Source organism: Phyllobates terribilis, unplaced genomic scaffold, assembly GCF_046119375.1.
Source record: "Phyllobates terribilis strain yellow unplaced genomic scaffold, ASM4611937v1 Scaffold_2__4_contigs__length_985480577, whole genome shotgun sequence".
Taxonomy (NCBI): domain Eukaryota; kingdom Metazoa; phylum Chordata; class Amphibia; order Anura; family Dendrobatidae; genus Phyllobates; species Phyllobates terribilis.
The window spans coordinates 813,872,431-813,887,716 of record NW_027362762.1 but is presented as its reverse complement, the minus strand read 5'-3'; the positions used below and the strand labels follow the sequence as shown (position 1 = coordinate 813,887,716).

Sequence of the window (15,286 nt, the reverse complement as noted above, 5' to 3'; positions counted from 1 at the left end):
TAAAGAGGCACAGGAAGCTGCATGGCTAAGGGTGAAGCACGCAACTACATTAGCAGCATAAACTGATGGCAGCTGTGGATTTCAGAACTGCAGCTCCTGACAGTTTATGCTGCGGATTTATTTTGCAGTATGTGCATAAGATTTCTTGACATCTTATGCACTTTGCAAGCACTGTAAAGTGCAACAGATTATTTGCTTGCAGACAAAAAAATATGCTATGTATTTCCACCATTGGAATTAGCATTATGTTAGAATTCCTTCTGAAGGGTTCCCTTTAATGGATTGATGCATTACCAATAACGCATCAGATCAATAGACTGAAAACCACAATTTGCTTTAAAGAAAAGTTGTCAGCAGATTCGTGCTGCCCAAATCACAGACAGCGGCTCCTGCATTACAAGCATCTACGTTTTACTAGAATACACTTTCAAAACAATGTTGAAAGCAAGGCCGGGAATTAGGGGCCCATCACCGCCAGCTTCTGCTGCCCGATCTATCTCTACCCAGTTGTGGGTATGGAGAGACACCTTTCAGCCTACAGGAGTGGGGCAGCGAGAAGCTGCCTCTGGGACTAGTATAACATATCAGAGTAACACATAGACAGCTGCAATAGCACAGTCAGACTGACTCATATATCCCGTGGTTCAGGCAGCATGAATCTCATGTCAGGTTCCCTTTAATGGAAAGTTTCCCCAATCACTCGCTACCAGCTTGCTGTTTATAGAATTCTGAAAATATTGTAGCATTATCTGAAGAAATACTGGGTATAGCCAAAGTGTAGGATACCTCAAAGTCGCACTCCTCATCAATGGAATACTTTGTCATTATATCCATCCAGGCCTGGTCCACCAACTTGTCTAAGGAGAGGGTGTTATGGTGCACGATCTCCAACACCTGCTTCTCATACCACACTGGGAACTCTTCTTTTAATCTGTCACAAGAGCAAAGTGTTGGTAAAGTCAGAGAGAAGCATACAGCGGGAGTTGTTCTTACTGTAGTCCATTGGGATAGGCTCTTCACATTGTTTTGTGAACCACCATTTATCCATTGTTTTATATGGGTGAGCGGGGAGAGGCGTTTTAACTAAAATAGCGCAGCAGTATTCTTACCACTATGTCTGCCAGAGTCTGCGACATAGTGGTAAGAAACGCTTAAAAAACGCATCGTGTGCACATAGCCTAACTCCTTTAATACTGCTGTTAATCACCGAGAGCAGCATTTAAGCCACATGATCCTACCAGGGCATAATCTGGCACCTGATCAGACATCAGGAGTAGAGAGACAACACCATGATGGCAGTACAAGGAGAAAAACGTCCAACACCCAGCGTTTATCATCCATGGGTCATATGGATAAGAACAGGTTACATATCTGATACACACTGGGCATCGGACTGTCGCCTCAGCAGTTGTGCCACATGCATGCAGTGGCGTCTCCATGTCTGATTTCTGTAGCAAATTAAAACAAGTGGAGAAGTCAAACCAAAAGACACTAGATAAAGAAGGGTGTTATCACATTGCACCTATTCATTGGCCCCATCGGGGCTTATATCCGGATCCCCCACTAAACAGGATTCGGACGCATGCGTCGTCAAAGTGAATGTGTGCTCTGTCAGCACCATTATAGCCTATGGCCTCGTTGGTGCATAAGCCTAAATCACGTTTTGCAAGGGATTGGACATAAGCCCCGACGGTACCAGGACACAGTGTGAAAGCACCTTAGGAGGCAGATGCACACTGATGAAAGCTTCACACACAAACTGAAAAAGTAAAGATGTAAGAAATGTGCTACTCACAGCTCTGCCACTTCTTGCTCCTCATCCCAGGCCTCTTTGTGAGTCAGCTGACTGCTACCTGTGCTCTTACATGTCCAAACCCGCTCAGCATAGTGCTGCAATCGTGCTTCATACTCTCTACAATTCCACGGTTAAGGAGAAACAGCCAGTGACTCCATATATAAATGCATAATATTTTAAGTTAGTTTTCAGTGTATATACAGAGATGAGACAACATTTTAGGAATATGCCATGCACAGGGCTGTGGAGTAGGTAATCCAAACCACCGACTCCCTCATACACGGCTCATGTTTAAGTGATAAATTTACTGTAGCACAGATTCATCTCAGCTAAAAGTCTAGACCCTTAGATCAAGAATAGGACATTTCATAACTTTCCCAAATTCTTATGAAAAAATAATCCCCACAAACTGCACTGAATTACTGTACCTAATTTATTATATATTTTAGGAGTCGGTCCATTTTATGCCGATTCCGACTCCACAGCCCTGGCCATGCAGCCATTTACAGGACCGCACAGAACAGGAGACTGAAGCAGCAGCACACAGCCACACTGTTACCTGCACAGCCCTGTGACTCACCAGCTTCAGTGCTGTGACCTCAGTGTCCAGGAAGTAGAAACTTCACAACTTAATCACTAGAAATTTAATTTTCTACAAAGCAACGTCAACATTATTAGTGACAGATTTTCTTGTTTCTCTGGAAGCTGGGCATCATCCAGCCGCAGCAGAGAAGGAATGATGGCGTAAAACAGGGGGAACAAAGGATAGAGTATGAGAAATCAAACGTGTCGGATCCTTGGGCTTCCCCACATAGTTCAGCGAGTTCCACATGATGTGTAAGTTGGTTTATTCAACATTAATGTGATAGGTAGCTTTAGTGTTTGAGTGCATATCCAGCAGCAGGCTGACAGACACCCAGGACATAGAGATTCAAAAGTATTAAGTCACCTTATAGAAATCCTATCATAAAACGGAAAGATACAGAACGATCAGTCACTGCTCACAAGTTATGATCCCTACATGCCATACAATTCCTAAACGATACATTGTCAGAAAGAACTCAGAACAATAATAGGAGAAGGTACAAAATTCCAAACCTCAGCAAATCTAATCTAGAGCTTCCGGCAACTACAAATCCCAGTATGGCTTTACATGATGATGGGACATGTCATTCGGATTCAGAGGGGGCAATTCAACACTTTTCCAGAATACTGGGGCAAGACGCTTTGAAAAGTCGATACATTTTTAACACTTGCGTCTTTCATGCCAGTTTGAAGCAGCACCTTCTGGGGAAGGACCGGGACAGGACGTGTCTGCGCTCACAAATAGGTGAAAATACTATTTTTTTTTGTGGTGCACACCAATGAGAAGATACAATGAACATTAAGTGGTGTGCGCCTCTGAATTAATTCAGTGGATCGTATACCAGAGAGCCCTTCATTAAGAACTATCATAAATGACTCAGACCCAAGATCTGCAGGAGTCTCATTTCTTGGTCTTGCCGTTTCCTACATATCATGAGGCCCATCTTACTGAGCCACTGCACAGAAGCATGAAAACAACAGCTGATGAAAGGACCACTCATCAGGGGCAAGTAAGGGCCTTGTGCACTCACTATTACACACATAGGATTAAAGGGACCCCAATAACAACAACAGTGTACAGCACAACTGCTACTATGTGGACGCACCGCAGCTGCCCCCTATGATCTAATCCTGACCACCAATGTAAAGGCCACAAACACAGTGATAACAGAAAAGCATTTCTCACCAGATAATGCAACCTAAAACAGAGCACAAATGCATAGCTTTTCCTCTAAGTTACACAGGCCAATACACTGCCACAACAAACAGGCCAGAAGCCAGGCAAAATTACCTAGATTACAGTCAAAATGAATTAAAGGGAATGTTCTAACTTGTTTAAAGGGGCAGTCCCCTTTCAAAAAACAAACTGAGCCTGGGAACAGAGATCTAAATAAGATAAACTGGACACCAGGAGCAGCAGTGGAGACTCTGCATTAGAACCAGAGAAGGGAAGTAAAGTGCAATTTGTTCTATTAATAATTTGCAGCCGACACAGGGATTTTCTGAAAGGGGGACCCCACTTTAAAGGGAATCGCTCATCAGGTTGTTGCTACCCAATCTGAGAGCAACATAATGTAGAGACAGAGACCCTGATTCCAGCGATGCAACATTACTGGGCTTTTTCTGATGTGTTTTATCACCAGAGGATTTGTAAACCTGCTGCTATGTAGTCCTCCATATTCAGGACCAATATGTAACCCCACTATGATTGGCTGCTTTCTGCCTATGCAGTGTACACAAAAAAGCTGCAATCAGTGGTGTGGGCAGGGTCATAGCTATTTTATCTGCTGCATATCTATTAGTTCGCTGAATGCAGAGCTCCGTATAACCCAGCTGAGTATTCAGAGAATAGATGTGCAGCAGATAAAATAGGGACTTTTATCAAAACTGCAGCAAGCAGCCCATTAAGTGACACTGTTGGAATCAGGGTATCTGCCCCTACACCATGCTGCTACCAGATGGCTGAGCATTGCCCTGCTGACAGATTCCCTTTATTATATGCAGAAAGACAACTTTCTCATACTTTGTGCTGGGGATCTGTGCTTGCTGCCAGTGATGGGCACCATAGACTATGCAGACTCACAGCAGATGGCACCACCTGTACAGGGCGCGGGCACAGCTGGCACCAGCCTCGTCACCGTGTCCACAGCCGGGAGATCCGCGGCGCCCCCGGAGGAGCCCGCACAGAACAATGGGGCAGGCTCTGCCGGCAATGGCCGCTCCCACTGGCACCCAGCGTGAAAGCCGACGTGCGAGGACAGATGGCGGCGGCGCCAGGATCTCCCGCCCGCCTGAGCTCAGCCGGTGACACGGCCCCGCGATGGCGTCACACGGATGACACAACACCCGGTACCACAGTGAGAAGGATACTCCCGGCTCCTGAACGCCTCCTTGGTGTGCTCCACAACCGACACCTCCTCCCCCACGCCGGGTGCCTCGCTCAACGGCTTCACCAACGGGAACGGTTTGCGGCCCAGCAACGGCGCCATCCTGAGAGCGAGCTTAAGGAAAAGTGCGCAGCTCCGGAGTTAACGGACGGCCTAATCAGTGTCCCCTCAGCGCCAAGGTGAAGGTAGCGCTGCCCAACACAAGCAGCCCCACCGATTTCCCGCCTTTGCCTCCTCTCACACAGAAGAACAGCACGGATTGAAAAATGGCGGGAGATTCCCTTCCGCCGCCGGCTCCCTCCGCCTCCTCCTAGAAGCGCATACTACCATGAATACTCTTCACGTGAAACCCCGCCTACAACTGTCTTAACTGGACGTTCTATTGGACGTTCATGAAGCACAGGGTCTGTGTTCATGCTTTCTATTGGACGATCAGCCATGCTTAACCACGCCTCTTTCCTTGTTACCTTTCTTTACTAAGGTTGGTTGCAGCGTGCTCAACGGGGTCGCAGATGTCATTAATATTGATTTTTTTTTTTAATGCGAGGAACTTTATTGCTGTGGACAAATCTTGAAAACAATTACATCCGGGTATTTCGGCGCCGGGTCTTATTTCTTCATAGTCGTCTTCCGCTAGGTTACGGGCTGGCGGTGCGGCTGCCTCTTCCACACACGGGCTACTTATAGGCCGGTCCTGGGCCTGCTGCCCAACTGTCAGAGACAATGACAGCCTGCAGCGGGGCGGGGCGTCCTGGGCTGTTATTGGCGCGGACCCCGGTTGTCACACAGATGTCAGTCTCTCTGGTGACATTGCTGTGCGTGACGTCACGTTCTCCTCACACCGCGCGCCTCTTTCATTTCTGCACTTTTTTCCAAAAGCCATAACTTTATGTTTCCTCCCACAGGACGTTATGAGCCCGGGCTTGTGTGCGGGACGGGGCGCAGTTTTGGATGGCGCCATTTATTTGACATCATTCACTCTGCAGTAAAGACGCTCCGGCCCTACGATTACAGCAAGGCCAAACTATTTTGTTAATTTAAATAAAAACTCGTATTAATTTTATTTTTTGTGTCCCCCAGGACACTTAACCCTTCGATCGTTTCATCACTTGGTACCATATACTTTAATCTTCTATGAAGCCATGTATGCGACCCAATATGGCAGTAGCTCCTTTTTGCTATGGAAACCTATGGGCACCCTGTGATCCTTGAGAAATTCAGTAGATGCCAGATCACTGAGAACCGGCACCCGAACCATTTAACCCATTTGTGACCGAGCCAATTTTAACTGCCCTTAAATCAGAGATATGTCACACAAAATAGTTAATAAATAACATTTCCCACATGTCTACTTTACAGCGGCACAATTTTGGAAACAATTTTATTCTTGCTAGGGAGCTATAAGGGTTAAAAGTTGACCAGCGATTTCTCATTTTTCCAACAAAATTTACAAAACCATTTTTTTTGGGACCATCACATTTGAAGTGACTTTGAGGGGCTTATATGGCAGAAAATACCCAAAAGTGACACCATTCTAAAAACTGCACCCCTCGAAGAGCTCAAAACCACATTCAAGAAGTTTATTAACCCTTCAGGTGCTTCACAGGAATTTTGGGAATTGGGAAGAAAACAATGAACATTTAACTTTTGTTTCACAAACAAAATTTCTTTAGACCCAAATTTTTTTTTATTTTCGCAAAGGTAGCGAGAGAAAATGGACTCCAAAATTTGTGCAATTTCTCCTGAGAACGCAGATACCCCATATGTGGGGGAAAACCACTGTTTGTTTGCACGACAGAGCTTGGAAGGGAAGGAGCGCCATTCGACTTTTTGAATGTAAAATTTGCTGGAATAATTACGCCATGTTACGTTTGGAGAGCCCTGATGTGCCTAAGCAGTGGAAACCCCCCACAAGTGACCCCATTTTGGAAACTTGATCCCTGAGGGAACTTGCCTAGATGTGTGGTGAGCACCATGAACCCCCAAGTGCTTCACCGACGTTTATAACATTGCGCTGTGAAAATAAAAACTTCACATTTTTCCCACAAAAATGTTTTTCAGACCCAAATTTTGCATTTTCATAAGGGTAGCAGAAGAAATTGCACCATACAATTTGTTGTGCAATTTCTCCTGAGTAAGCTGATACCGCATATGTGGAGGAAAACCACTGTTTGGGCACACGGCAGGGTTCGGAAGGGAAGGAGCGCCATTTGACTTTTTGAATGTAAACTTTGCTGGAATAATTAGCGGACGTCATGATGCGTTTGGAGAGCCCCTGATGTGCCTAAGCAGTGGAAACCCCCCAAAAGTGACACCATTTTGGAAACCAGACCTCTCGGTGAAGTTATCTAGATGTGTGGTGAGCACCTTGAACCCCCAAGTGCATCACAGAAGTTTATAACGTAGGGCCGTGAAAATAAAAAAAATCCCATTTTTCCCAGAAAAAAGTTAGTTTAGCCCCAATTTTTTTATTTTCAAAGGGGCAACAGGAGAAAATGGACCCCAAAATTTGTTGTTCAATTTCTCCTGAGCACGCAGATACCCCATATGTGAGGGAAAACCACTGTTTGGGCGCACGGCAGGGCTCAGAAAGGTAGGAGTGACGTTTTGGAACGCGGACTTTGATGGAATCGTCTGCGGGTGTCATAACGCGTTTGGAGAGCCCCGGATTTGCCTAAACAGTTTAAAGCGCCACAACTGACGCAATTTTGGAAACTAGACCGCTCAAGGAATTTATATGTGTAATGTGCAACTTGAACCCCCAAGGCATTCACAGATGTTTACAATGTGGATCTGTAGAAATGAAAAAATATATACATTTTCCCACAAAAATGTTTTAGCCCCAAATTTTTCATTTTCACAAGGATAGCAGGAGAAAGTGGACCCCAAAATTTGTTGTGCAATTTCTCCTAAGTACGTCGATACCCCATATGTTGTCGAAAACTACTTTTGAGGCGCAGTGCAAAGCTCAGAAGAGAAGGAGCACCATATTGGAGTTCAGATTTTGCTGGACTGGTTTGAGGGTGTCATGTTACATTGGCAGAGCCCCTGATGTTCCAGAACAGCGGTCCTCCAATAATAGACCCCATTTTACAAACTACACCTCTCAATGAATTCATCTAGGGGTGCAGTGATCATATTGACACTATAGGTGGGTCACAGAATTTTATACCATTGGGTAGTGACGTAAAAAATAATTACCGTATTTTTCGGACTATAAGACGCACTTTTTTCCTCCAAAATTTTGGAGGAAAATGGGGGGTGCGTCTTATAGTCCGAATTTTGCTGAGGGGGTATATATATATACATATATATACACACACACACACACACACACACACTGTGCTGGGGGGAGCGGTTGTGGCAAAGGAGCGGGGCACAGGAGGCAGCAGCCTACACTGTCCCCGCTGCTAAAGAAAATTAATATTCAGAGAGAAGAGAGGTGAGTAGGACTGTTTATTTTTTATGTGCAGCCTGATGGGGATTAGGGGGACCATGCATACTAGGATAAGGATGAGGGGGCCATAAATACCAGGGTAAGGATGAGGGGGCCATACATACCAGGATAAGGATGAGAAGTGCCATGCATACCAGGATGGAGGGGTGCCATGCATATCAGGATGGGGATGGGAGCCATGTATAATAAGAAGGGGGGCATATCTACCAGGATGGGGGATATTATCAGAATTGGGGAACATTACCCCTATTCCAGTGTCAGCAGCAGACCCATTCCCCCTTAACAGTGCATCGTGACCACATTTTTTGCTTACATTTTTTTTTCTATTTTCCTCCTCTAAAACCTAGGTGCGTCTTATGGTCCGGTGCGTCTTATAGTCCGAAAAATATGGTACATTTTTACCACCAAAATTTTGTTTTAGCCCCAGATTTTACATTTTTACACTGCGAAATGGGTAACAATGCCACTAAAATTTGTCCCACAATTTCTGCTGAATATGGAAATACCCCATATGTGGCTATACAGGACTGCTTAGCCACACGGCGAAATTCGGGAGGGACAGAGCGCGATTTGCCTCCTGGAGCGCAGATTTTCTTAGAATAGTTTTTGGACTCCATATACAGAGCCCCTAAGGGCTAGAATAGCAGAATTCCCCCTCAAGTGACCCCATTTTGGAATTATGCCCCCTTGGGAATTTATCTACAGGTGTAGTGACTATTTTTATTTACATTAGTCTTTTTGATCGCATTTTATTCCACTTTTTGTTCAGCGGTATCATGATAAGACATCGTTTTTTATTTTTTTATGGTGTTCACTGAAGGGGTTAACTATTGGGACAGTTTTATAGGTCAGGGAGGGGGCAAGAGACAGTGACAAAAATCTCACCTAACAGCTGCAAGCCAAGGCATTACACCCCCACCAGCTAGCTGGTGGGCTACAGCAGGAATACCCCCTGTGGATCCAAGCCATGCGGCCTTTCCTTTGTGTCAGACAATTATAATTCAATACCGAGCTATGGAAATACTATATGTCCTAGTTATTCATAAAATAGATTTTCCATATCCCAAGAAAATGGGGAATGTCAGCCCAGCCTAGTCTAGCGTGTAGGGATGGGGAGAAACCTGGCACCGCATTTCGGAAACCCCTAGGGCCACTGTGGTTGGTCTCCATGCGTATGCGTAGGAAGAGGCCCGGCTGGATGCGATGACACCAGAACCGGCTCCCTAGGAGCGTCCTCTAAGGAATTATAACCCATTTTAGTTTCTAGAGTTTATAGCTGATGGAGGTCGGGGGTGGAGATTTAGGTCCAGCCCATGGAGCATGAGGGGGGTGACCCAGAGAGGTTAAAAGCTCCTGCAGCTCTGGCCTAGTGCTTTTTCTGTGGGAGGTCACAACGACACATCGTGTGAGGGAAGTCACCCCACAGAGGGACCCACAAGCCTCCCATGTGGCAGCCCTCCCCCGCAAGCCAGGCCTTCCATCTGACTGGTAACTGACTCTTAGTACCTGCATACTTTTGTACCACTACTATTGTGTTTGCCTCTGACCATTATGTATGTATAACCCTTATGTATATAGTGTATTGTCTAGTGTGCCCTTAAGGCGATTAAATATATAATTTAACCTTGGACTGCTCTTTTGTCTCGATCCACGAATCCACATGCCCGTTGTTCCTCATCCTACCGGGGCTGGTTCCTGGCCCGATATAATCCCCCGGTCCGCTAGCGGGAATTATATTTAATAGGAACTGGTGGCAGCTCTACCAGGCTGACAAGGTTCTGTTTCACTGGGGTCAGTGAGAGGGGCCTCTCAGCCTGTCAGGGGTGTGAGTGTGGTGCCACGTCAGTGACTTAGTGGGCCACCTCTTCTCACTCCCGGTACCTTCCTGTACCGTAGTGTGGACAGGGGGTGTCTGTGTAGAACTGTACCAATCTGACCTTACGTGTCCCAGAGGGGGTGCGGAACGTCATGTTGGTGCAAAGTGCGGATCCGTATCACGCGATCCATCTGACGTAATAATGATGTCATGACGTAATAATGACTTCAGGCTGGTGGCGAGGTGGGGATCCTTCACAGTGTGACGAACCTTATTCCGATTTTTGGGAGGCAGAATGAACATACAGACAGCAGTACAATAATAGTTCTTATTTTTTATTTTTGTGCGGTTCACTGTGCTGTACAAGTGAAGAGACGACTTTGTTCTTGTGTATTGGGTTTAATAACGTTTTTTTATCGCTTTTTATTCAGACAAAATTAAAACCAGCAATTCATTTGCTTTAATTTTATTTTTTGCGTGGTTTACCGTGGGGTAAAAGTAATCAGACATGTTTCTTCTTTGGGTCGGTACAATTACAGCGATACCAGATTTATATAGTTTTTTTTTTATGCTTTGCTACTTTTACAGACTATAAACAATATTTTACAAAAATTTGTTTTTCCATCGCCATATTCTGAGAGCTGTAACTTTTATTTTTTTGCCGAATGAGCCATATTAGGGCTTGTGTTTTGCGGGACGATTTGACGTTTTCATTTATACCTTTTTTTTTTTTTTTTGCATACAAGTTTTTGATCGCTTTTTATTAAATTTTTTGTGTGTCAGTATGATGGAAAGGGGACATTTTTGGCGTGTGTATTATTTTTTTTTACAGAGATTCGTCGTACGGAATAAAGAACATGACCGTTTTATAGATCAGATCGTTCCGGACGCTTCGATATCAATTATCGTATATACTTGAGTATAAGCCGAGGCACTTAATTTTACCACAGAAAACTGTGAAAACTTATTGACTCGAGTTTAAAGGGAACCTGTCATATCTTATCTACTATGCATCACTAACAACGCAATGGGGGCAGTTTACAATGTGCATCACTAACACGCTTTTTTAATTAAAATTGGCGCAAATATGAGTATATAACATTTTCTATACTTATATCCTACCTGCTCGTTCAGGTAAAGGGGTGTGATCCTCGGATTCAGTCAGGGCTGGCGCCGCCCACATATTTGAATTTTGCTCCGGCGAGCGCTGAAATCAGTGGTCCCAGCTGAAGTTCCCAGCTTCACTGTCTGCGGAATTTGCAGTGAAGCTGGGAACTACACAGACACACTGCGCACTTGCGGGGAGTCGCTCGTTATAGCACATGCGGCTCCCAGCGCTGCAAGCTTTACTGCCTGGCCATCTCATACTGCGCAAACGCCCCACACTGACTTCAGCGCTCGCCGGGAGCAAAATTCAAATACGTGGGTGGCTCCACCCCTGACTGAATGCGAGGATCACACCCCTTTGACTGAACGAGCAGGTATGATATAAGTATAGAAAATGTTATGTACTCATTTTTGCACCAATTTTAATGAAAAAAGCGTGTTAGTGATGCACATTGCATCACTAACGGAATGGGGGCAGTTTACATAGTAGATAAGACATGGCAGGTTCCCTTTAAGCCTAGGGTGGGAAATGCAGCAGCTACGGGTAAATTTCCCCATCTTGGTATGCATAGCCCCCTCATCCCCAATCCTGGTATGCATGGTCCCCCATCACTGCACACATTAAAAAAAATAAACAATTCTACTCGCCTTCCTTACCTCTGCTTCAGCGATGCGTCCTTAATAGCGCACACTGTCAGTCGCAGCCGCCGGCTTCCTGCTGCTGCTCAGAGATCCTGTGTGCCCACTACTAAAGGGAATGAATATTCACTTCTCTCCACGCCCATGGGAGTGGGGAGGAGTGAATATTCATACTCTCCAATAGCGGACACAGAGGATCGCTAAGCCGCTGCAGGAGCCGGCGGCTGCGATTGACAGTGTGCGCTATTAAGGAGAATGAATATTCACTCCTCTCCACTCTCATGAGTGAATATTCATTCTCTTTCGTAGCAGGCACATGTGATTGCTGCAGCTGCGCTCCCCCCACACCACCATCCCCAGATGGAATGTAAGTGGGACTCTCACTCGAGTATAAGCTGAGAGGGGCTTTTTCAGCATAAAAAATGTGATGAAAAAGATGGCTCATACACGATTATATACGGTATGTGTACTTTTTTTTTTATCACAAAAGCTGTGTGTTTAGCAGCGAATCGGCTTTTTGTGATTTGTGTGCTATTCTTGTGTTTTGTTTTTTTACTTTTTTACGTATTTAACTTTTTTTTTTTACTTTTTCACTTAGTCCCACTGTGGCACATGAATAAGTTTTACTTTGATCGCTGGTCTCGTGCATTGCAGTACTCGTGTACTACAGTGCATGAGACATGTCAGTGAGTCACTGACAGCCTGTGAGACCAAGCTAATAGCAGGACCTAACAGGCCACCGTACCCCAGGGGTCATCAGATGACCTCAGTGTACCATGGCAAAGACCGCCACTCGCAATTCTGATCGCGGGAGGTTGATCCCGTCTCTTAACCACTTAGATGTTGCTGTTGCGATTGACAGCAGTATTTAAGGGGTTAATTGGTCCCAATCTGTTCCAAAACCAGACAGGGCCGATGCCGCAGGGTGTCAGCTGTAATGTCCACTGTCAACCGTAGGAATTTCGGTCACGCAGCAGCACTATTCACTTATTCCCCATCTCCGTTTTAAAACAGCAATAAGGAAATAAGACCCCTTAACGACCGCCGTTTTAATGCATATCGGTAGTTGTTAAGGGGTTAAATGATGCTGTCAGTGATTGAAAGCAGCATCTAAATGGATAAACAGCCATAATTCAACTGGAGAACGAGGTAGGGATGCAGTTGCACCCAGATGTCAGCTCAGGAGCTTACTAACAAGCAGCAGGCAACACACTTGATCTCACATGTCACATGAGGAAAGGAGCGTAAAAGGACTGTCAGCACAGAAAACCAAGTACAGACACTCAGGACATCATTGCGGGGCCCAACATTTAAGTGCTCCTTCCCACCTATCTCTACTCTTCTTGGCTCTATGAAGCCAGAGCTGTCAATCAATGAAGAGAGTGGGGGTGGAGATTGAGGGAAAACAAGCGGGTGGGAAGGTGCATATAAATGTTAGGCCTCGCCATGAGCGCCTGTGCTTGGCTTGAACAGTCATTCTGTGCTGACCTTTAATCCTTTTAATGGTTTCAACAGTCTAAGAAGAGGTAACAGATGGTTATAAACAGAGGTAGACAATTGGTAAGGCCCATGATGTGTTCACATGTGTGACTCTTTCTGGCAGCTGCAACAACTTGCTGACATTTGCAGTGATCGGCTGAGAAGCTCCCAGGCTGCGCTTCCTTCACTCTCCAGCTGTCGCTGTGTCACCCTCACAGCAGGACTTATTACCTGACCAAACCTGCTCCACATGCCTACAAGAGGAAACACTAATACACTTACTATTTATATTCCATTATGGTGGCCGACGGTCTTTTAGTGACATGACACACATCATAAATATGTTCTGAGCCTGCGGCCTTCAAGTAGCCGTCAGAGTTACGTGACAGATTGTTGTGCTGCCATTATAAAGCCGTGCACAGGGAGAAGTTTAGTTATCTGCCATTAGTATTTAGAGCTGCACATAGGCCAACTAAAACAGGGTCCCCATATGGGGCAGACTGTAGGGTTCAGAAACAGCAGTACATTCCTTTTAGGTCAGGTTCAGAAGGCAGTATTATTTTACAGTCGGAATATGGACCATAATGCAGACTGACCAGAGGTGTCCATATACGGACTGTGACATCTGGCCGTCTGAACCTGGCCTTTCACATAGCATTTTCTAAAAAAAACATCACTACAGTTTCTAATCCAGCTCTCTTTAAGGACTTGCCCTTAATAATAAGAGACTAGGAGAACAAGGAGGCTACTTCCACCAATGGCCTTATGAATGTGATAGTTTCCACTCTGAGACACATGAATTCCAGCAGTGTCATAACTGAATCTAAAATTTTATATATAATGTATGTATAATTGTATAACAAAATGTTGAGTTTTAGGTTGATGCATTAAAGGGGTGGTCCGATACCTATAATATAAAGCCATTTATAAATGCCTATCTTTTATGTCACATTTGTAATTAGTTTTATTTATTAAATTCCCTGCACTTCTACCCACCCTGCTATTTCTTATGTGTTTTTTACTTTGATTCCTGGAGGCTGGAGCTGCACTCACTTTGCAGCGTCTATCACCCCTCCTGAAACAAGACGTCATCAGGGGGGGGTGCTGCAGTCACTCACCACAGCTACTGTCACTGCCGTCCATTAATGACATCCTGGTTCAGTACAGGTGATGAAGAAGTGACTACATATTCAGTCGCCGCCCCCACAGTCATTGCTTCTAACAAAGCAGTCCTTTCCCTGAAATGAATAGTCATCCATGGTTGGTGATAGAAGTAGTGTGAGTGACACCCTCGCTCGCCCCTGATGACAGTTCGATTGAGGACAGTGATAGAAGCGGTGGGGCAGCGCTGCTGTCACTCACCTTTCTTCTATCACCGCCCTCTAACATCCTTAGGGATATTAGAATGTTTTAAAGCGGGGGGTCTCAAACTAATATGGGGTCTGTGGCTACATAAGAAAATCCCCTTACGGCACCCTGGCTGCACTGTTAAATTTAGGGTGGGGCTACATGGCACAATAGAGGTCACATGGCCAAAGATTGCTATGTGTAGCTGATTCATCACTGAGTCCTACAAGTAAATGGTTTCACATTGTGATGCAACCCCACAGCCCCCATATATAAAGTGTTATGGCCCTGTAGATCCCCAATATACAGTATGATGGCCACATAGCCCCCTATATACAGTCTCATTGCCCCACAGCACCTCTTTACACAACATGATGGCTCCACAGCCCCCCTACATTCAGTATGTCACCACAGCTCTCCTACATACAGTATGATGTTCTCACAGCTCCTGTTCACAATATCATGGCTACCACAGTCCTCTATATAGAATATAATGCCCCACAGCCTCCCTACATATAGTATAATGCCCCTATAACACTTACCTCTTGCCATGCGGTTCATCTCTCAAACGGCACTGTCACTTGGAGTTTCTATCTGGCAGGTGTAGACAGCTCAGGGCACGCTGAATGACTTTGTTCAGCATACACAGCATGCTGTGCAGCCGCAATGGCACC

The 15,286-nt window shown here is 45.3% G+C and overlaps 1 protein-coding gene across 1 annotated transcript in view; it reads right to left on the bottom strand.

Annotated features, from left to right (window-relative positions):
• BAZ1B (bromodomain adjacent to zinc finger domain 1B) overlaps window positions 1–5,143 on the bottom strand; it is a 41,414-nt gene extending 36,271 nt beyond the window's left edge. The window contains exons 1-3 of the mRNA XM_073667625.1: window positions 4,751–5,143; window positions 1,796–1,912; window positions 787–931 (exon numbers count right to left, since the gene is read on the bottom strand). Coding sequence (XP_073523726.1) covers window positions 787–931; window positions 1,796–1,912; window positions 4,751–4,869 — 381 coding nt within the window. The 5' untranslated portion in view covers window positions 4,870–5,143. The remainder of the gene's footprint in view (window positions 1–786; window positions 932–1,795; window positions 1,913–4,750) is intronic.
• Window positions 5,144–15,286: the final 10,143 nt, after the last annotated feature.